This window comes from Petaurus breviceps, unplaced genomic scaffold (assembly GCF_028583685.1).
Source record: "Petaurus breviceps papuanus isolate PSGF00001 unplaced genomic scaffold, PetGlider_PUasm1.0 175, whole genome shotgun sequence".
Classification (NCBI taxonomy): Eukaryota; Metazoa; Chordata; class Mammalia; order Diprotodontia; family Petauridae; genus Petaurus; species Petaurus breviceps.
Genome location: NW_027185764.1, coordinates 11755207 through 11777553, shown reverse-complemented (window position 1 = coordinate 11777553; position 22347 = coordinate 11755207). Strand labels below are relative to the sequence as shown.

Sequence of the window (22347 nt, the reverse complement as noted above, 5' to 3'; positions counted from 1 at the left end):
ACTTTTGGCAGCTACATTAATTCTTTCAAGCTCCACTTTCAGAAGGGTAACCATTTGGAAATTGTAGATCAATGGCTAATTTTATGGAAAATGGGAACACAGTTTAATCTTGATAAGCCTTAATGAGACTTAAAAGTAATCTATGATTCCTGTATTTTTAATACGTATACTGCAAAGGGAGGAGCAGACATTCTTTTGGTTCCTTGCTGACTAATATTTGTTGAGGCATTCAATGTTTACTGAGCACCCAGTGTAAGTAGTGCATTTAGGAAGAGCACGTGAGGTAATCTATTAATTTCCTAAATTGAGTTTTTAGTGACTGGAAAGAGTTACTAATGTGTCTAAAAGTGTGTCTAACTTACTTTTTAAAATGGGAGATGCTGACTTAGTTGATTTAAATATACCCTGGAGCTGACTAGCAACCATTCACCAAATTTAGATATCTTTTCAGCTTCAAAAGATCTCTTTTAGGAGACATGATGGCTCTATGAATTTTGTTACAATAAATGTTACTATATTTTAGAAGTGTAAGTGGCTGACATTCTCATATCTTTTCTCTGTCATTTTTCAGGGAAACAGATTTTGGCCAGTGGCTCTGTTCAGATTCCTAGATTTATCCTTCTTGAGTCTGGAGGCCTGCAGATAACCCCAGTCTTTCTCCAGGATGCTGGCAACTACACCTGCTACGCAGTCAACTCTGAAGGATCTCTAAATGCATTCGCTATGCTGACTGTGTGGAGTATGGATAACACTTTATGTGGAGTCTTCTATTAATCACACCTTAATCAGGGTGTCATTTTTGCTTAGGAAATATTATTACACCCTTATCATTTCTCATTTAATCAAAAGAAAATGGTCATTTTTACAACTAATTTACTAAAATCTATTGTGTAATTACCTTAATTTTTCAGGTTTAAAAAAATAGAATATATAGATTAAAAAAATAATGAAACAACTATGGAGAAAAAAATGTTATCCATGCAGTCACAGGAAGACACAAAATTGACTTGTTGGTTAATCTTAGAGCAGTAGTCACCTAAGAAAACTAAATTAAGAATTAAGATACTTATAAAAAACATTCTTCATTATGATGACAAATTATCAAGTAAGATACTTTTGGAAGGTAGCAAAATGATGAAGCTGTTATTGTTTCTTGATTTGAAGCCAAAAAATGAGCTCCCTGTAATTATTATAAGAGCACTCATCTTCAGCTTTGCCTGTCCTTATTGTCTCTTCTGAAACTCAAAATACTTTTAATTCTACAAGAAGAAGAGCGTATAACCCAAAATTATTCCATTCTTTAGAGTTCATATTTTATACATACTATCTATACTTTGTTTTGGCCTGTAGTCCAGAAATACTACAGAATTTCTTTTTTAATAGAATTAATAGTCCAAGCACATATACTACAGAAAATCTTTTTTAATAGAAAACAGAAGACAAAATTACCTCACAATATTTTTTATAGAAATAGCTATACTGTTCACGTGACTTTTAACTTGAAGAGAACACTGAATTCAAGTCAGAGAACCTGATTCCCAGATCTGGTACTATACTACCTGGTTTACCTTAAATTACTTAACTTCTTGCAGCCTCAGTCTTCTCATCTGTAAAATGAGGAATTTGGACTAGATGATCACTGAGGTCCCTTTCAGCTCCTATAAATATTTTTAAAACTCTAATCCACTTCTTTAAAAAGCTGAATTGTGGTTTATTTCACTTTGGTTTAACTTGCTTTGTGCTTATTTAGGGGTCACTTTAAAAATAGGTCGTTACATTTTGTATGAAACTGTTTCATTATTACTCTACTTTTCTATTTTAAAAATACTGTATAAGTATACAGTGAAATAAAATCTCTCAAAATCAAACTCTAACTTCTTCCCCAGGACCTACCTACTGCTTAATTGGCCTATTCTTCATGCTAATAGAGCCAGTCTTCTCCTCTTTGATAGCTGTTACACATATACATCTCCAACCCACATTCTATTCTTTATGAAGATTAAATTGTGGAGGCAGTATGACATAGTGGTTAAAGAGCTGACCTTGGAATCAAGGAGATGGGTTCAAGCCCTGCCTCTTCCTCTGCCAATTATTACCTGTGCTATCCTGACCAAGTCACTTAACCCCTTTAAAAAAAAAAGTTGAAACTGGGACTATGAAATTTGAATTCTCATAACCAAGTGACCCGAAGATTTGCTGGAACTATTCATCTTTCTTTGTGAAATTCAGCCCTGTGCTCATCTGAAAAATTTACATTATCTTCCCATATATATTTCACATGAGCAATAGGCATTATGGGCATCCTCCTATATTTCTATAGGAGGACGTTATAAAATGACAAGAATTTAAAAGATCATCGAATCATTCATGTAGAGATGGAAGGGACCCCAGAGGCCATCTAATCCAACTTTTTCATTTACATAAGATGAAGCAACGAAGCTCAAAGAGGTCAAATGACTCACCCGTGATCATGCATCTTGTAAATGTCATAGGCAGGCTGTAAACCCAGCTCTTCCTGATTCCAAGACCAGAACTCTGTCCACTATAATATGTAGGTTTGTACTTGACACTGTAGTACCCAAATATATTTGCATAGGATCTTTAATACATGTATGCTAATGTATAAAGGTTCAAAATTAATTTTCCATGATCCATAGGTTTTTGACCTGTGCATGCAACTTACTTTAATGTTATGGTATTGGTAACACTCTTAGATCTCTTGAAGTTCTAAAATTCATTAGCTCTATGATTTAATTCTATGACCTGCTTTCATTTCCCGGGAACATTCAGAAATCTTCCATTTTATACTTTTTTTTTTTGCCAACCTAAGACAGAAATTAGAACTCTCAAAGCCAGATAATCAGCTCATTACCCCCGAAGGTAGAAGGTAGAAACTCTATTGGAATTCTGTCTGAGTTGTGACTTGTGGTTTCTTTTAGATCGTACTTTTATTGTCTACCCTCCTGAGGACAGAATTGTCATTAAGGGAACTACAGCCACTTTGCACTGTGGAGCAATTCATGATCCTAGAATTCCTATCAGGTTAGTATAGTCAGTTGTTCTTGGAGTTTGTTTGTTTTTGTATCTGTGGGGTTTTTGTCTACATATTGCATTTTTAAATATTCTGGGGGCATATAAAATTAAGTCATTAGATGAAGAGGAATTTTAGGAACCTCAATAGACCCCTGATTGCTGTATCTTAAGATTGTAGGCTGTATCATTAATCACCCAAATCCCATTTTCTCCTTCAGCCTTATGTATTATTTACAGTGAGCTATGTTCCACTTCATGACTTCAATACAGCTTTTCATGATTTTTCTGCCAAGGTTAATACACTATCTGTAAAACGGACTTGTCAGAAGCTGATAGTTAATGAGAGAAAAATCCAGAGGGATCGAATAGGATTTAAGAAATGTTTACTCTGGGACTATGGAATAGCCAGGAAGAGTCTCTTTGCACTCCCAGGAATATTTCATAGCAAAATGAGGGGAGCAAAGGTCTGGAAAGTTGGAAGGAAGGAAATCACAGTTCTCTAATGAATTTAAAACAAAAGGCATTGAAAAACTTCAACTGAAGGAATTGAAACTTGAATCAAGGCATAGGGAATGTTTCACCTTTCTTCGAATTCACCCTGGGATTGTCGTGATTGGAAATTTGATGATCCTGATGAAAAAAGTCCAGTGAATAAAACAAATATTTAACCATAGAAATCGTTTCTCCACTATAAGCAACTACTTATATAATTTTGAAAAGTAGAAACAGAACTTCATAATGGTTTTATATTGTTGGGGCAACCTTTAAAGTAATTTCTAAAAAATATTATGAACTTTTTTAAATCTTCTCTTACTTCCAAAAACATCTGATAATTGCTGTCATGTTTATAGCACTTTGTGACTCCCCAAACACTTTACGTACATTATGCCATTACATCCTCATATCAACACTACAAGGTAAATTATTGTCCCTGTTTTACAGATGAAGAAATTAAAGCTGAACCAAAGTTGTTTCTTATATGGTCATGGAGGTGGTAAAATTTCAAAGCACAATTCAAACTCAAGTCTTCCTAACTTTAAGCCCTACACCTCATCTATTAGTCTATGTTGTTTTGTAGAAAGACTAAATGCCCACCAATTAGTGAATGACTGAGCATTTTATGGTATATGAATGTGATCTGAAAAACCTGGGAAGACATATGAACTGATGCAAAGTAAAGTGAGAAGAGCCAGAAGGGCAATTTACATAGAAATACAAAGATAATCAACTGTGAAGAACTTAGTAACTCTAAAAGACACAATGATCTACCACAATTCCAAAGGACTCATAATGAAAAATGCTACCCGTCTCTAGATGGAGAACTTGATGGACTCATTCAGAGTGCAAATTGAAGTATTTTTTCTTTTTCTTATTTTTTTTTCTTTTTTAAGAATATGACCAATGCAAAAAAGTTTTGTATGACTTCATCTGTATAAGGGTTATTATATTTCTTGTCTTGTCAATGGGTGGTGGAGACAAAGAGAAAAAATTTGGAACTGAAATGAAATAAAATTGAATGTTTTTTAAAAGAGTAAAGACTGAGTGAAGTCATATCTACCACCAACAGTGCGTTAATGTGTTGAACAGTCAGTTTTCAAAGTAAAAAATCCAAACTATCAATAATCATATAAAAAAACCTTCCAAATCACCAATAATTAGAGAAGTGAAAATTGAATCAACTTTGAGGTTCAACCTCACACTCATCAGACTGTCAAAGGTGACATCCAAAAAGAACATGACAGTTGTAGGAGGAGCTACAAGAAAATAGGCCCATTACTATATGAGGAGTGGAGTTATGAACTGGTCCAGACATTCTGGGAAGCAATTCAGAACTATGTCCAAAAAGTTACTAAGCTATGAATACCCTTGGACTCAGCAATACCAGTACTTCTAAGAGATAAAAGAACATTGAAAAGGACACTTATGTGGAAAAAAAACATTTTAGCAGTTATTTTTGTATTGTCAAAAAACTGTCATTGTTGAATGACTGAACAAATTATGGTATGTGAACATACTAGAATACTACTTTGCTCTAAGAAATGAATAGGATCATTTCAGAGAAAACAGAAAAGACTTGTATGATCTGATATGGAGTGAAGTGAGAACAACCAGGAAAACAATTTATGAAATAATGGCATTATGAGAAGAACAATTTCAAGACACTTAAGAACTTTTATTAGTGCAATAAGCAAGCATAATTCCAGAAGGCTGCTGATGGAGCATGCTACTCACCTCGTGATACAAAACTGATGGACTGTGGGTGCAGAATGAGGCATACATTTTTTGGACATAGCCTATATAGGAATTTGTTTTATTTGTTAAGCAAATTTGTTAGAGGAGTTTTTTTTAATTTCTTTTTTCCCCCAATGGGGGAAGATTGAAGAGAAAAAAAATGCTTGCAAATTTAAAGAAAAGAGAAAATATACTAAAAAGAGAAATGTCTTCCACCAACGAAGATGGGCAGCTCCTCAGCAGTTTATAATCTCAGGCAATTATTTGGAACATTGAGACATTGAATGGCTTGTCAATGTCATGAGCAAGACTTGAACCTTGGTCTTCTTGACTTCTAATCTGGTCACCTATATAGTATATCACATTTTTCTCTTACTATAGGTAGTAAAATGAATAAAGTCAAGATACTATATTCTTCTTTGCAATTAATTACCCTAATCAAGTAACAAAATGACCAGAAGAGCTAACAGATTTTTCTGGACCATAGAAGTGAAGTGTTTCTCTGATTCTAACATTTAAAGGAACAAGAGCTCAGCTAGCTAGAGGAACAAATGAGACCATTGAACACATTTTTAAAAATGAACATATGACAAAATTATTTGTCTTTCCTGCCTAGCTCCAGTTTTCTTCCAGCATGAAAAATCTTACCATGAATCAAATTTAGATTCAAAATAGTTTAACAAGTTGGAAACCATAAAGGGGGAGATAGAAGAAGTTTAAAATTACACTGAAGAAGTTGAGAAACTCTATTAGAAATGTGCATCAGGAAAAGAAAAGGATTAAATTGTTTTAAAATGTTTTTTGGTGTGACTTCAGAAAGTAATAAGGATGGCTAAGTCTGTCTTTCTGCTTTTCTGATAGTTAGCAGAAAATTCCCTTTGATTTTCAGGACATTATTATAGCTTTTTGGGTGCGATTAAACATACCCAGCTTGATCCTATGAATGAGAAAGAAGAAAATTAGCCACTTTGGGCATCCATTAATGTTTTCTTGCTACTGGTTTGCTTTGCACTGGAGGAACTAATTTATTCAGATACCATAGTTACTGGTATAAGTGAAAGCTCCTCCCCAAAGGAGCAATTTACTCATTTCTTTTGGGTAGAATCAGGCCCATTATGTCTCAGGGTAATTTCAGATAAGTAGTTTTGTAAATGTCTGGGCTCTGTGCATGTTAAAACTTTAAAGGATGGGGCATATTTTGGAAATCAAATCAATTAATTTTGAAAAGTAAAAACACCACTTTCATCCCATGCGGCAATGCATATTGGTCCCTACCCATAGAGATCTGAAGACTGGACAGGCTCTTAATTGACTCTATATTTGAAAAGAAAATGTGCTAAAATTGCCATAGATAAAGATTAAAAGAGAAGGAAATGTAATTTTAAGGACAGTTTGCTATAATGGTTAGATTTTAAGGAAAGCAGGTTTAGGAGATGTGATTTTTTTCCCCTCCAAGACTTATATAATTCTATTTGGGGGCTTTTCCCCCAATTATCCACAGTATTTTATGTGGCTTCTACTAAAGATTAATCTGTTTTTTCAAGAATTCATCCCAGGTCAGACCAATTAAATTATGGTTTTGCACATTGGGGTTCCCAGTTGCTCTCATGACTTTTTTTTTTTCATTTCTGATTCTAAAATAAAAGACCAGATGCAATTTAATTTTGTGTCCTCAGTTTTGTGATCTAGTTTGGGGTTATTTTTGCTTTGTCTGTTTATTTGTTTATTTTTGTCCTTTATGATCTTTGAGTTTACTTTGGTAGCTGATGGTGATAATTGTAAGAACAAGTTCCTGGTTTTTAACCAGTCTTTTAAACTGCTGTTCTGTGGTTGGATTTTTGTTTGACCTAACTAATATTTTGAAATGTTTTCACCTACAGATATGTGTGGAAGAAGGACAACATCATCATAAATCCAGCTACAAGTTCTAGAGTTGTGGTAGAAAAAGACGGTTCCCTTCTCATTAGTCAGACGTGGTCAGGTGACATTGGTGACTACACCTGCGAGGTTATTTCTGATGGAGGGAATGATTCAAGAATGGCTCGTTTGGAAGTGATGTGAGCATTGTATCTATTAAGCTTTGTTAATTCTTGTCTAATGATATGCCTTATTACATATAATGATGGTTATTTTGAACTCTTAATTTCATACTTCTCCCCACATGTACAGTCAGTTGCTAAATCTTGCTTCATCTACCCTCATAACATTTCTTATAACAGACTCCCTCTTTCCACTCATAGAATTACTGGATCATTTCAGCAGCCTCCTAATGTATCTCCCTACCTCTGCCTCAAGTCTGTTACTACTCCAGCCCATATTATGCAACTTTGCTAAGATAATTTTACTGAAGTGCAAATCTATGTGACTCTCTGATTCAATCAACTACTGTGGCTTCCTGGGATAAGACAGAGACACACAGACTGACAGCAGACCAATAAAGCATTTATTAAGAGCTTGCTATGTGCCAGACACTAACCTAAACACTGGGAATACATATACAAGGAAAAAGGCATTCCCTGTCCTCGAGGAGCTTACATTCTAGGGTGAAGACAACCCATGAGAACAAGCTGGAGGAAAACAAGAGGGTTGGGAAGAGTAGGAAGATGCAGTATGTGAAAGTTCAGAGAGTTAAGAGTAGAACTAAGAGAGAAGTGAGCAAGAAGGACTGGGGACTTCTTTAAATGGTAGCCCCACATAGGAATTCAGTAATTGGAGGAGGGGCTTCAGGGATAATGGGCTCTCCAGGGTGAGAAGATTGTTGGGGGCAGAGGTAGAAAATAAGATAGATAAAAATAATAAACATATATGTAGATGTGTGTGTGTGTGTGTGTGTGTATAATGCTGCCTCTCACATATATACACATAGAGAGATAGAGATAGAATCCTTTGTTTATTTTTCAAGCCCTATAAAAACCTGGTCCTCACCTTTCTTTCCAGCCTCATTGTACATTCTATTCTCTCCTGTACTCTGTAGTCCGGTCAAACTGACCTTACCTTTGTTCATCACATTCCTATCTCTCATCTCCATGCCTTTGCATTGGACATCTCAAGTGCCATTAATTAGTAGTATTTTGCTGTTGTTCAGTCATGTTGAACTCCTTGTGAACCTATGGACCACAGCACACCAATACTGTCCATGGGGTTTTCTTGGCAAAGATACCAGAGTGGTTTAGCATTTCTTCCTCCACTAGATTAAAACAAACAGGTTAAGTGGTTTGCCCAAGGTCACGCAAATAGTGAGTGTCTGAGGCTGGATTTAAACTTAGTTCTTCCTGCCTTCAGGCCCAATATTCTATCCACTGAACCACCCAGTTGCCTCTTAATCAGTAATATAGAGTCCTTACCTCTGCTTCATAGAGTCCCTCTCATGCTTTAAAATGTAGCTCAAATACCTCCTCCTTCATGAATCTGTTTGTGATCCCCTAATGCTAGTGTGCTACCACAAAATGTATATAACATAAGAATACATATAAACTAATATTTATGTCATCCTATGTATTTGTATCCCCGGGTGCTTGCAAAATGCCTGGCATGTAGTAGGCATCTAATATGTACTTGATAGATTGCTGATTCACAGTGTCCTGGATTGGCATTTATAGTCCATCAATTGTACTGAGTATCCATATACTTAACAAAGGGTTCTTAAGCAATTTAAAGAAATACTTTAAAAGTTTCACTGTTAGATTAGTTGACTTGTTTATTGATTATAAATCTATTTATCAATTTCTTTGTTATGCCTGCCTTCCCCTTCCCCTTTCTTCTCACCATAAGCCTCTACTTCTGGGGCATAAAGCTGAAATATCCAGTACAATTCTTTATTCTTCTGTCCTTTATTCATTTATTAGCTTTTTTTTTTTTTACAAAATGTATCCTCCTAGGAATTGCTTCAGGGCACAAGTACAAAATTAAAACATGAAAATAGATGAAGCATGGCATTGCAGCAATTAGGACAGCAGTAAACAAAATTGCATATTATAAACCATCACCTCTCAATTTTTTAAATGCCACCCCATTAGGAAAAGCCATTGTAAAAAGACAAGTCTTACTGGACTCTGCTGGACCTTGAATCAAAAAGGAATGCCATATAGAAGGATCTTTCCTCCACATTCAGGGAGTATATGAGATATAAAAAGATGTTACAGGAGTCTCCCAGCAGCTCTCCATCATTCTCGTGGTCATGACAACAGCTACTGTTAATTAACGCTTATGTAGAACTTCAAGATTCACAAAAACTTTAGTAACAACCCTGTTGTTCAGGCATTTTTCAGTCATGTCTGACTCAGTGACCCCATTTGGGGTTTTCTTTGCAAAGATACTGGTGTGGTTTGCCCTTTCCTTCACCAGCTCATTTTTCAGATAAGGAAACTGAGGCCAATAGGGTTATATGACTTGCCCAGGGTCACATAGCTAGTAACTGTCTGAGGCTGGATCTGAATTCAGGGAAATGAATCTTCCTGACTCCAGACCCAGGACAACTGTGCTACCTAACTGCAGTGACTACCTTGAGAAGTATAGGATACAAGCCTTTTTATCCCCATTTTATAGATAAGAAAAATGAGGCTCAGAGACATGAAATAATTTGTCCTTGGTCATAGAACTATCAGGAGCATTAAGAAAAATTCTCGGCTACAGAATTTCAGGGTTTATAGAACAAATCTTCCTCACAGCAACTCTTTGAGAAGGGTTCTATTGATATGTGCATTTTACAAATAAATTGTTTGGTTTGGGTTCTGATCCAGAGTTCGTGACACTGCCATTCTGCCACACCAACTACCTACAGTCCAGTTTTTTATTTAAAAAAATGGACCACATTGCCTTTTTCAAAGATAATATTAAAGTCTTTCTGTCATTAATAGGTATTCCCAGTTAAATGATCATGAAACCCAGTCTGTCTGTTATGGGGCAACCCATGCCAAATCTATCTCAGATGCTTCCTAAGTGTGTGGCTCCGGTCATTGTCACTTAATTTCAGTCTGCCTCACTTTCCTCATCTGTAAAATGAGGATAATAATAGCATGAAGGATTGATATGAGGATCAAATGAGATAATGTATGTAAAGGGTTTTACAAACCTTCAACCACTGCATCATTATTAGAGCTGATGTTTTTATTGTTTGTTGCTGTTAGTTATCAAAAAGCTTTGGGGAAATAAAAATGTTCTGATGCCCTGGGCCAGGAACTTTTCTCCTTGTTCTCCACCCAAATCTTGCCACTTTACTTGCCACTTTCCACTAACCGTGTAGCAAGAATTTTCTGCTTTACTCACTAACCATGAGATAATGCCCATCTCCTGTAGAGTCACCTCTTTACCAAAAATAAGAATATTTTCCTTTCCATTTACTAAAATAGTTGACTCCTTTTCTCTTTTGTTTCCCATTGGTCATTTACTACTTTCTATTTTTAGCATTTGCCTAGAGCATACTATTGCTTCCGACAGTGGACCCCTCTTTTCATAACTATTACCTTATCTCCTGCATTTTACTTCCGACTTCTTCTTTAGGAATTTCTCTCCATTATGTTAATATCTTGGTGCATAAACAGTAAGTTTACACAATGTTTTGTGTTTTTCATTTGAAAAAAACGACCTCAGTACAATTTCAGATCATCTGTCATTGATATCAAATAAATAAGTGTTAGCATTTCATAAACAGTCAGCAGAAGCAAAATTGCATACTTTCAATGTAATGCATTCTTTTCCTCAGTAATATTTTCATGTTCAACTGATTTACATACCCTCCCTACTATTGGCTTATTCAATTTCTTCTAAGCAAAATACATTCTTAGTAAATGTTTGTTTCGAAAAAATATAGACTTTTTATTGCTAAAACACTTCATCTCTGAATATGGAAAGATTTACAAATTTGAGATGCTGATCAATTTAGTGGCTACTTAGCTACAGGAGGGGTTTGGAAGACAACAGTGACATCATCCCCATTAATGTACTATAAGGTTAAGAAATCCTCCATGTTCCCCAAACATGAATAAAATGAGAAGACTAGACACTTCACCTGGGTATTGTTTTGGCCAAATTCAGCTGAAGCCATCCTGTATCAGGAATGATAATAATAATAATAATAGCAATTTTTACTGTTCATAGTACTTTCCCATACATTATCTAAGTAAAAACTAACATTTCTACAATCTCTTCAAGTATAAAATGCTAAAACAGAGTTATTCAGAAAATAACAAGGAATAAAAATGTCATATTTCAGACCTGAGAAGGACTTACACCTAAAACGGTATCCTTCTAAAGTACCTCAAAGATTATTTTCTCTTGCTATTTCTCCTCAGCTTAAAACCATTTTAATATAGACATTATCTTACAAAACCACAAAAGTACCCTTTTTTAAAAAAAAGCAGGAAATTGTGTTTGTTTTGCCTACATCAAACATACTAGCAACCCTATTCTCCATTCATATATGGTGTAAAGAAATGGTACATCCTTCATTCTTGGTAGAACTTGATGCCATTATAACTGAATATGGAATTAACCTGAGATATTATGAACTATTTTGACCTTTAGGTAAATAATTGTGATACAGGTCATGACTTGTGAGTTCTGAACCTACAGAAGTTTGTGGAGCTTTGCAAATATCAAGGATTTAAGAAACCTAGAAGACTGGTGGGGGAAGAGGGTCGTAGTGAAGAACATTGAAAGATACAAAATCTTTGAAGAAAAAAGACAAAGAATGAAATCTGTGTGTGTGTGTGTGTGTGTGTGTGTGTGTGTGTGTGTGTGTGTGTGTAGCTCAGGTGGAGTAAAGTCAGTGAGAAGACACACAGGGAGGTTTGGATTTGGGTTTTAAGTTTTTTCCATCCTAACATAACACTTTCAACATTACAGGGTTTCTTGGGATTATATAGCTCTGTAACCCAACAGAGTTTTATTTTACCTTCTTTCCCTTTAATTGTTTATCCTTCCAAAGACTGGATGGGTGGTCAGCTCAGTATGCAGAGGGTTTCAAGAAGGACATTAAAAAAGTTTGTTGTCATCTTTTCTATCATTTTCATTTCTCAATAAATCCCTCCCCAGTCCTTTATTTAAAAACGTGTTAATGAAGATTTAGGGAGAAAGGAAGACAACAGAAAACAAACCAGTTTATCCAAGCTAACAAATACACCAATCAAGTCCCACTGTGTGTGCAGGATTCCATACTCCTTGCACTCTCTCTGCCAAGAAGGGAGGGAGGGACATGCGTTCTTGTATCCAAGAGGGAAACTTCATAAGGCATCATGTTAAATAGAAGGATCAAAGCTTCTTGTGGACAGTAATTAATTATCACCCATATTTCTCCACTACTTTGAGGTTTACACATTCCTTTCCTTATAAGGGATTCATTCTTCAGTCCCTTGTCATCTCTTTGAGATGGTCATGTGAGTATTCTTACCTACCTTTTATAAAAGGAAGAGCCTGGAGCTCAGAGAGAGGAAGCAACTTGCTCATGGTCACATGACTTGTAAGTGGCAGGGTCAGATTTGAGCTCCACTTGTCCAAGATTAAAGCCAAGGCTCTTGGCACTAAAGTAAGTTCCATGTTACACCTTTCAAGTGAAGGGCACCTACCTGATTTTCAAGCCTTGTTTACTGTCAGCAAATTCTTTGTTCCAACTCTGCTCAGGAAACATGCACCCTGAAGCTATGGGAGGGAAAGGTCACCACCACAGGAAGGTACAGAAAGGACTTGCCATTGCAGGATCTTTGGGGCATCCGTGTCCTCACCAGAGAGGCGAAATGGCCTGAGTAATGTAGCTTCGATAGACAAGGTAGAGGACAATCTTTTTGCAGAGGTTTCTGGGAGGCCAAAGGCAGAAGTAGTGGAAAGGGAAAACAATGGAAAGTGGGCACCTGCACAAAGTCTGGACGAGGAGGGCACAGGAGTCATGACAAATCAGGTTGACATGTGAAGAGATACAGCTGTTGGTGGCAGAAGAAAGAATGTTCAAGCAACAACAAAACCCAGACTGAACCAGAATGCCAGCGTGTTTGAAATGTACAGTTCAAGTTGCTCATGTAGCTGGCCATGATCTCTGGGTTTTAGGGGTCAGCCAACCCCAGCTGGTTTACACTGTGCAGCCACACAGTTGCACCCAGAAAATAAGTATAGGGAGTGGAAAAGAGGGCAAAAAGCCTGGGTGGGGTGAGGACAGAAGCAGAGTAACTGACTCTCTTCCTGTCTGAAATCCAGGCCTCCGTAAGTGGTGGCATAAAGATAACTGAGAACTATCCCTCACCTCATGGAGTAACACTCAGGGGGTATTCCACTCAATTCGATGAACAATTATTAAGTACCTCATATGTGAAGACAACATGGCATAGGAGACAGAGTCAGGAAGATGTAGGTTCAAATCCCATCTTTGATACCTATCAGGCAAATTATTTAACCACTCCATTATCCTTGAAGACCCTAAGAATGTAGGTTGCAGACAGACCCAGATCTTCATTGAAAGACAGAATTTCATAGTGAGATGACCCACTTACATGATGCAGTAACAAATCTGTTAAAAGTGCACACACATGGATGTAGACTTCTACATGCATACACATGTATAACACATACATACATACACGCATGCACACATATGCATTCTGGACAGCTAGGTGGCACAGTGGAGAGAGTGCCAAACCTGGAGTTAGGAAGACCGTAGTTCAAATCCAATCTCAGAACAGCACCGTGACCTTGAGCAGTCACTTAACCTTGTTTGCTTCAGTTTTCACATGGGTAAGATGAGCTGGAGAAGAAAATGGCAAACCCTTCCAGTGTCTCTGCCAAGAAACCCCCCAAAAAGTCAGACTTGACTGAAACAACTAGATAACAATAAAAATATATATACATTTATACAGATATATGCACACATATATTCACATATATACATGTGTGTTTGTGTAGGATGATGTAGTAATGGTCAAGTAACTTATAATTGGAAAGGTATAGGTATGAAAGATGCAACCAACCAAAGTTGATGCTGGTTCAACAAAGGGAATGATACTGCCTTTGGCGTATCAGACTACATGGTATAAGCCTAAATTGTGACATGAGGACATTGGGAGGTTTTTGCAGGTGTAGCCCATGGGCTGGGGTGGTGGGACATGCTCACAGAGAGTTGTAGGACAGATTTCCCCAATTCTGGGCAAGCCTGAGGAATAGTTTCCTTCAAGGAAGGAAAAGTTTACATGGTCCTATTCTGTATTTGGAGGTTCAAAGTATGTGTTTATAATGAGGTTGTACTGATAAAGTGGAAAGGACACTCACTGACTCAGAAATCAGAACTGGATTCAAATCCTGACCTCTCTGAGCCTCAGTTTCCTTATCTATAAAATTAGGAGGTTGAGCCTGTAAGATCCCTTACAACTCTAGCTCAAACTTCGGATAAACTTATTTTCTTCCATTTCTTTTTAAACTACAAATGAAGACCCAAGGGAATAAACTATGTCATTTCACAGGTGACTAAAAACAGAAATTTTATATTACAGTAGATTTTGTGTGTGTGTGTGTGTGTGTGTGTGTGCTTACTTTACAGGAAGTCTGATAACATTTGTTATTTAAGATTTCACCTGTGGCAACTGATAATTCTCCAGGATTCCTCAGAATCAAACACCTGCAAATTACTTAATTTCTGAAGTGAGATAGAGCATAAAAATTCCAACTGATATTATAACTGAAAACAAATGAAGGACCTTCCATTCAGATCCTTTCACCCAAATCGTTATATTATCTAAACAGGCCTGCCATTGGAGGATTATAATGAGTGTGAATATTTTGCCTCAGTGAGAAGAGAACAGGGAATTTGAGGTTGGTCAGCTTCAGTTATCTCTCTGGAAGGAGAGATTTCAGTAATTCCAAATTATTACATTATAACATACTTATAGTTAGAGCTGTTATTAGTATGATGTGACCAAGGATGTGCTGAAGGTGCAGATATTTAGGGATAGACTATGTCTTCCCGATAGTAACTAACATCCCTGTATCCCACTTCATGGCCCCACAGAAAGCCATAGTGTGTCACAACTACGGTAGTGCACTCCCAGGGTCTAGTCCCTTAATGTCGTTCTTTTTTCCATCCCCCTTGAGTGGTACATGATGGTACATCAAGGGCACTGTCTCCCCCTCTCCTGACATACTTGTGCCCATATTCACACTATACTCTTGCCCTGCTGTGTTAAATCCTCCCCCACAACTCCCAACCAAATTTGTCTTAGGTGCAAGAAGTCTTAGTTATGGCTTTGCTTATAGTAACTACCACATGACTTAGCATTTGAATATTCTCTGTTTATTTTAGTCTTATTTCCCTAGCTAGTTTGTAAGACTGTGTTTGTAAGGGACTTTGACAGCATATACTTTTTCTTCATTTCCCACAGTACTTGGCACAGTACTGAGCATACCCAAATACTAAATAAATATTTTTTGATTAATATATAGGTCCATGTAAGATTTCACCTTCTCTTATGGATGCAAAGAGTAATTCCTATGTGTATGGAGTTCAGCAAAAGCCTAAATTATAAGCCTTACTGAAAAGCCCTGACCCTTAAAGGGGATTAGAAGAGTTAAAGATATCTCTCAATAAAACCATTCCTGACAAAACCATAATAAAGGCCAAGCAATTTAGTAGTTTCTTGAGAGTTATCAGGGCCTTAAGTTGACCCGTCATCTTGAGAGTGAAGACACAGAAGATAGGTTTGACCAAGTCATCTTTTTTGAGTTAAAGGGGCAAGCTTTTTATATAGAAATAATGTTGTGTTTGATCACCCCTGCCACAGTAATTCACCTTCAGCTACAATTTTACCAATTACTTTCTCTTGAGCCTTTTTCAAAAATGTTTTTCCTAAACTCACCTAGTTTGCTCTACTTTATAAATAAGTCATTTTAATTTTATATTATAGTTCATTTATGGTATTTTTTTTCTATTTCTCTCCAACAGGTAGAAACTAACACAATGCCGAGAAAGTTTTTCTAACATTTTTCTATTGAATGTTCTTCATTTGCTACTGTTTTTGTATGCCATTCTTTCTATGAGTATTTCTTCCCGTCTTTTATCTCTCCTCAGACTTTATGGCAGAATGCCTAGCTGAAGTAGATGCATTATATAACAAATCACAATTGACATGTATATAGTATTTTAAGATTTACAAAGTGCTTTGCCAACAACAACTCTATGAGAGCAGTAGTGCAAGTATTATTTGCTTCCCAATTTAGAGATGAGAAAACCAAGGATCAGAGAGAGTGGAGTGATTTTTCATCACCACAGAGCCAGAAAGTGTCAAAGTTGAGATTCACAGTCAAGTCTCCTGGTTCAAAATCAGAACTCTTTCTGTGTTCCGTATATATCTTAATACAGACTGACACTTCATTTTTCTGGCATCGTTGAGGAATAAGTTGCTTTGCATTACTGAAGGTTCCCCGTTATACACCAAAACTATTATTTTAGTTATTTTGAACATGGATATTATATCTTATTTTGAACCTGGGTAATATACAGTATTTTGAACATGGGTATTATACACTATTTTGAACATGGGCATTATACACTAAAATTTAGTACATAATACCTGCTTTTGGATCTTCTAAAATATATTGAATTGAATATATATTGAATGCAATTTTAACCTCTTCTTGATGACTTGAGACCATCATTTTTTCCTCCCTTTATCTCTTTTGTTCTGATCATTACCCCTCTTTTAAAATAAACTTCTGGTCTCCACAATTAATTTTGTTTACATTATTTTGATGCTCTTCTGCTTTGAGGCTGCCACATCCCTTCCCTTTTGTCTATTGTTCCAAATTGCTTGAATTACCTTGAATTGTTACTTTGCCTTTTAAATTTTATTTTAAAATTCCTCCTCTACTTTGAACCTTACCTTCCAGGGCAGCCAGGTAGCACAGCAAGTAAGAGCACTGGCCCCAGAGTCGGGATGACCTGGGATCAAATCTGGGCTCAGACACTTAGCACCCACCCAGAAACACCTTGCTGTGTAATCTTGAGCAAGTTACTTAACCCCAATTGCTTTAAAAGAAAACCTTACTTTCCCCCATCTAGATAACTATGTGGTTCAAAATCTTTCCTGTCTTCTTCCCAATCTCTTAGTATAAGAAACATTTTTCTATGGTGTCCTTTTCCAAGGAGTTTTTGTTTAGTTTATCCTTCTTCATAATTATATCTCCTTCTTAGCTATTCTGAAGTCTATTCTCCCATTCATGATATTGTTATATAGATAGAAAGATAGTATATGTGCAAATTAGGGGTTTCCCCTGACCTTCCCCTCACCCTCAGGCAGCTAGTTCAACTTTCAATTTTGTTGTCCCCTCCCCTTAAATATACTGATGTGCTTCTAAGGATTTTAGGCCATGGAATATTAATTTTGTTCATATTTCTTTGATTCCTGAATTATTAAGATTCCTTTGCTTTTTTTGCTTCTTAGATTCTTTTTGTCACTTGTTGATTTCTTTCTATTCTTTCTTGTACTCATAACCCAATTTCTTCCTTTTTTAAAATGATAGCCTGGAAACATGAAAAAAACAATCAAAACTCCAAATAATCCTGTCTGATTACTATACTTACTAAATTTTCTTGTGTTTCTTCTATTTGTATAGCTCTGAGTAATTCAAGTAACCTTTCTCAGGTTATTTCTAAATTTGTAAAATTAGGAGGTTGGAATCCTGGATATCTAAAACCCCTAACATAAATTTTCCATGGATGATTAGGCTCATAATTGCAGAATTTGGGAGGTGGTGGTTAATATCATGAGTTCCTTTCCTTTTTGAAATATAGTGGAATGAAAATACTGTCCTATTATTTTTGTAAATTACTCATAGCTGAAGAATGGTTTTGGATTTTTCAAATTGTTATTTGATAACTGAAAACCTTGCCCCAAATATGTTGTTTGGCATTGACATTCTAAAATTTAACAGCTACATGCCTTGGAGTTTCAAGCATGGGTTTTTTCTCTGGCAGTGATCTATAGATTCAATCAATAAGAACTTTATTGTTTGTGTTCAAAAGGTCAGGTACTTTTCTTACACTTTTGCCTTCACTATGATATTCATTTAAAATTTTTTTCTGTGATTCTGGAGATCTTTAAATTACCCCTGTGTATATTGTTTTCAAAATCATGCACTTCAGCATGTATATGATTTGTATTCATTTAAATATGCTATTCTTTGTTTCCCTTCTACCAAATTTTTGTCCACATCTGTATTTTGAGCTCCAATTATATCATTCTCTTTTTTAAACTTTTAATATTTTGGAGAATTTTTCCATTGTAAACTTGAAGTTGTCTACTTTGCTGTTTTTCTTCATTAATTTTTATTTAAGACTTCTGATTTCCAACCTAATTTCCATTCTAATATCTTGCTTAAAAGTAGAGTTCTTCTTAGAACCAATCTGGTGTCTCCTGTTGCTGTGCCATGACTTCTTGGGAGTTCTCAGAATGTTACTTTTCATGGAAGGTGTTTGGTTTATTTTTCCTCATACCATAATATTAAATTAATATAAGCCTTTTAAAAATTATTTTCTCAGTTTTCACTCTGCTTTTTACCCTTTAGGGTTATGACTTTCACTGTAGGTTTATCTTCTTGGATGCTATACTTTCTCAAACTTTGTGTCTTAAATTTTTTCCCCTGTATTCCTAGTAATTTGTCTCTGGCTTTGTGACTCACTCTTTTGTTCCCACCCTCTTCTTTCACTGCTGTGACCTGCTTTCTCTTGCACAACGTGTGAAAGCACATATGCTCAGCCTCCTTATTTAAGGACTATGGGAGACCAGCTGTTTCCCTGCCCAAAGTAAATTTTGTGGGAAAAAGACTCTCCCTTACTAGGTTTTTAGTCCTCTTATCCTAACTGGTTACATCCTGCCACATCTTCCACTCCCATATCTACCCTTGACAGTTGTGTTCTTTCTATTACATTGTGGTAAGACAGAATCAATGTCATCTTCTTCTCCTCCTCCTCCTCCTTGTCCTCACCTCATCCTCACCCTCCTTCTCTTCCTCCTTCTTCCTGAGTCACCACAGTGGGAAAACTCAAGATCCTGAAATATAAATCTGGGAGGTTATGTTGACTACCCTGCACAGGATATATGGGGTGGGGGAACTTTATATATTTAATTTTGCCAGTATTAAGGTTTCTATTATATTATCTTCTTCATTCAACCTTAATTGCTCCATATTTGGCATGCGTTTCCTTCTTTTGAGTCTGTTAGGTTGGAGACATGAGGAATGCACTCATTCTATTATCTTGGTAACTATGGAACCAAGATTATCACTACAAACATCATTTTTAAGTCAGTAATAAAAGGAAACTTTATTATAAAATAATCAAACTACTTTCCATGTGTTTTTGTTCAATTAATTGGCAGACATTTATCGATTGTCGTGCAAATGTCAACAGATTGACAAGCAAGTGTTCTTTTCTGTGTCAGGGACCCATTGGCAGTTTGGTGAAGGCTGTGGACCCCCTTCTCAGAAGAATGTTTTAAAATGGACAAAATAAAATACATTAGATTACACAAGAACCTAATTACATTGACATATAGTTATCACAATATGTATTTTAAAATTACAGATCTCAGGTTAAGAGTTTTTGGTCTAGGATTATTTCCCTCTACATTATGTCCTCTGCTGTGCTTTTTCAGATTTGTGTATCTGTTTTCAATAATTTTCTTTCTCTTTTTTTTGATTGTCAAGTTATTAACCACACTTGACACTTTTCCTGCCTGCAGTAAGATCACTATGCCACAATTATATTTGTTACTACCATTCTTCTATTGGTAAAGAAACCAAATTAGGGGCAGCTAGATGGCACAGTGAATAGAGCATTGACTCTGGAGTAGAGAGAACCTGAGTTCAAATCCGGCCTGGGACACTTAACACTTACTAGCCATGTGACCTTGGGCAAATCACTTAACCCCAGTTGCCCTGCCTCCTTCCCCCTCCAAAAAGACAAAAAAAAAAAATAAAAAAGGAAAGAAGCTCAATTTAGCATGTTGTTTCCCAGAGTTCAGGCCTTTTCAGGGTCTAGGTTACAGAGATCTCTTGCTGAGAGGCTCACCATAGATGTCAGGAATTTAATCATTGTAAGAAAAGAAGGTTTTACAGAGTTTGCAGTCATAACTGCCATGTACTTTGGGCCCCTGAATGCTGATCTCTGGGGTACAAAGCATGGATCTACAACCCAAAAGAGAATGTCTTTAATCTTTTTGATCCAAAGGCCAGGATTGAGTGATTCACTTATTCCTTTGGTGCTAACACCTATTATAGTTTCACTAGAAGAAAAAATTTCCACAGTGATAGTGTCAACTAGTTCAGTTTACTTGTTGCAGTGGTAATTCTTCAGTTTACTAGACCAATAGGAAGAATGGGTTTCTTCCTTGCTTTTAGTCAAGCAGGGACATACATAGTTCAATAATCTTATTATTATCAAATAATAAGCTATACATATATTAACATAAATTATAACATGAAGCCAACTCTATATAGGATCTTTAACAAAATATATACTAGATATTTTTTTATCAGTGATAGAATAGAATACAGAACTAATTAGAGAACAGAATATACATGTGCTTGAGGATATGAAATTCAATCATTGGTACAAAATGGAATGCAAGTGAAAGAATACATATGGTATTCTAAGCAAAGCTTAACTGATCATTTCTTAGCTAGCATAGGCACCACTTCACGACCTAAATACATGATTTTGCCCCACGGAGACAGAATATATTCTACTCTGATTATATAATATGCAGAGTATATGCTGAATTAAGTCATTTGCCTTTTTTCAATTCTGCAAAACCCTTCCTATTCATAATTTCAATTTCAATCACCTTGATTGAGTAAACAATCATTAAGCTCTTTTTATGTTCAAAGCTTTATGCTTGAAAGTGAGGATAAAAAGTTAAAAACAAAACAACTTCTGCCCTCACACAGCATTATCCTATTGTATACAACATGTACCACCATATGTAAATACAAGGTCACTTGAGAAGGGAGAGAACTTCATCATAGGGGGGAATCAGGGCATTAGTAGAAGGCTTCATGAAAGAGGTCATAAGTTAGATGAGCCTTGAAGTTTTCTGAAAGTGAAGATGAGGAGAGAGTGTATTCTAAGAGTGGAAGATGGCTTCTGTGACTCTCTGGAGGTAGAAGATAATATGTGGACTTCAAGCAGCACAGAGCAGTACAGTTTGGCTTAGATATAGAGTATATGAAAGGGAGTAATGGGCAGTAAGTTGGAAATGTTGATAGGAACCATATTGTGGAGGGTCTTGAATGTCAGACAATGAAATTCTTCTTTTATTCCATGGGATTCTACTTATCCTTTCTCTGAACTGCTTGAAATTATCTCTCTTAATATCTAGAATGTGTCAGACAATGCCCTGCCTTCTTCTTTATCATATATCCTCAAACAGAATGACCACTTTCCTCGCAAGGTTTCCATCATTACTAATTCAGCAACCATTTTCTCCTTATTGATCCAAATTGTGTCCACAGTAGCATTTCTCTGTCACTACCTCCACCTTTTGAAGAATAGCCAATTTGTATAAGGGCTTTTCCAATGAGCAAAGCCCTTGGCCTCTAAACATATATTTCTGATAGTCAAACTAGCCAGGTAAATGATCTCTGGGTGGATAGGCATTATTACATAGACTATAAATTATTTTTTTTAAGTCAGCAATCCCATCAATAAAATTGGACAGTTCTAATCCAAACTGTGTCCCCTTTTTAGTCTGAAAAAAGAATTATCTGAAATTATATTGAGCCTTATGTGCAAGAATTCAATGTTTTTTGGCTTAGGTGATTGCTAATCACTTGTTATAGAATCAAAATTAGACCTGGTATAACTCACTCAATGAATAACTACTTGAGTAAAAAGACCACTGTACTATTCACAACTATGGATTTTATATTTCAGGTTTCTAAGGCAATCTCCACATTTCTATGAATGTCTTATCAATCCTTATATTTTGTAATATGAGAAACCTGATGAACTCCTTGACAGAACAGATGTCATAATCTATTTTATCCTGCCTATAAATCAGTCAAGTGCTTACTATATAACAAACAATCCTATTTCTTTTTTTTTTTTTTTTT

At 36.0% G+C, this 22347-nt stretch overlaps 1 protein-coding gene across 1 annotated transcript in view; it reads left to right on the top strand.

The window, feature by feature from the left end:
• The window catches only part of SDK1 (sidekick cell adhesion molecule 1), a 1154843-nt gene that overhangs the window by 804551 nt on the left and 327945 nt on the right, over positions 1 to 22347 (top strand). The window contains exons 14-16 of the mRNA XM_069084769.1: positions 572 to 739; positions 2940 to 3042; positions 7146 to 7322. Of these exons, the coding sequence (XP_068940870.1) occupies positions 572 to 739; positions 2940 to 3042; positions 7146 to 7322 (448 nt within the window). The remainder of the gene's footprint in view (positions 1 to 571; positions 740 to 2939; positions 3043 to 7145; positions 7323 to 22347) is intronic.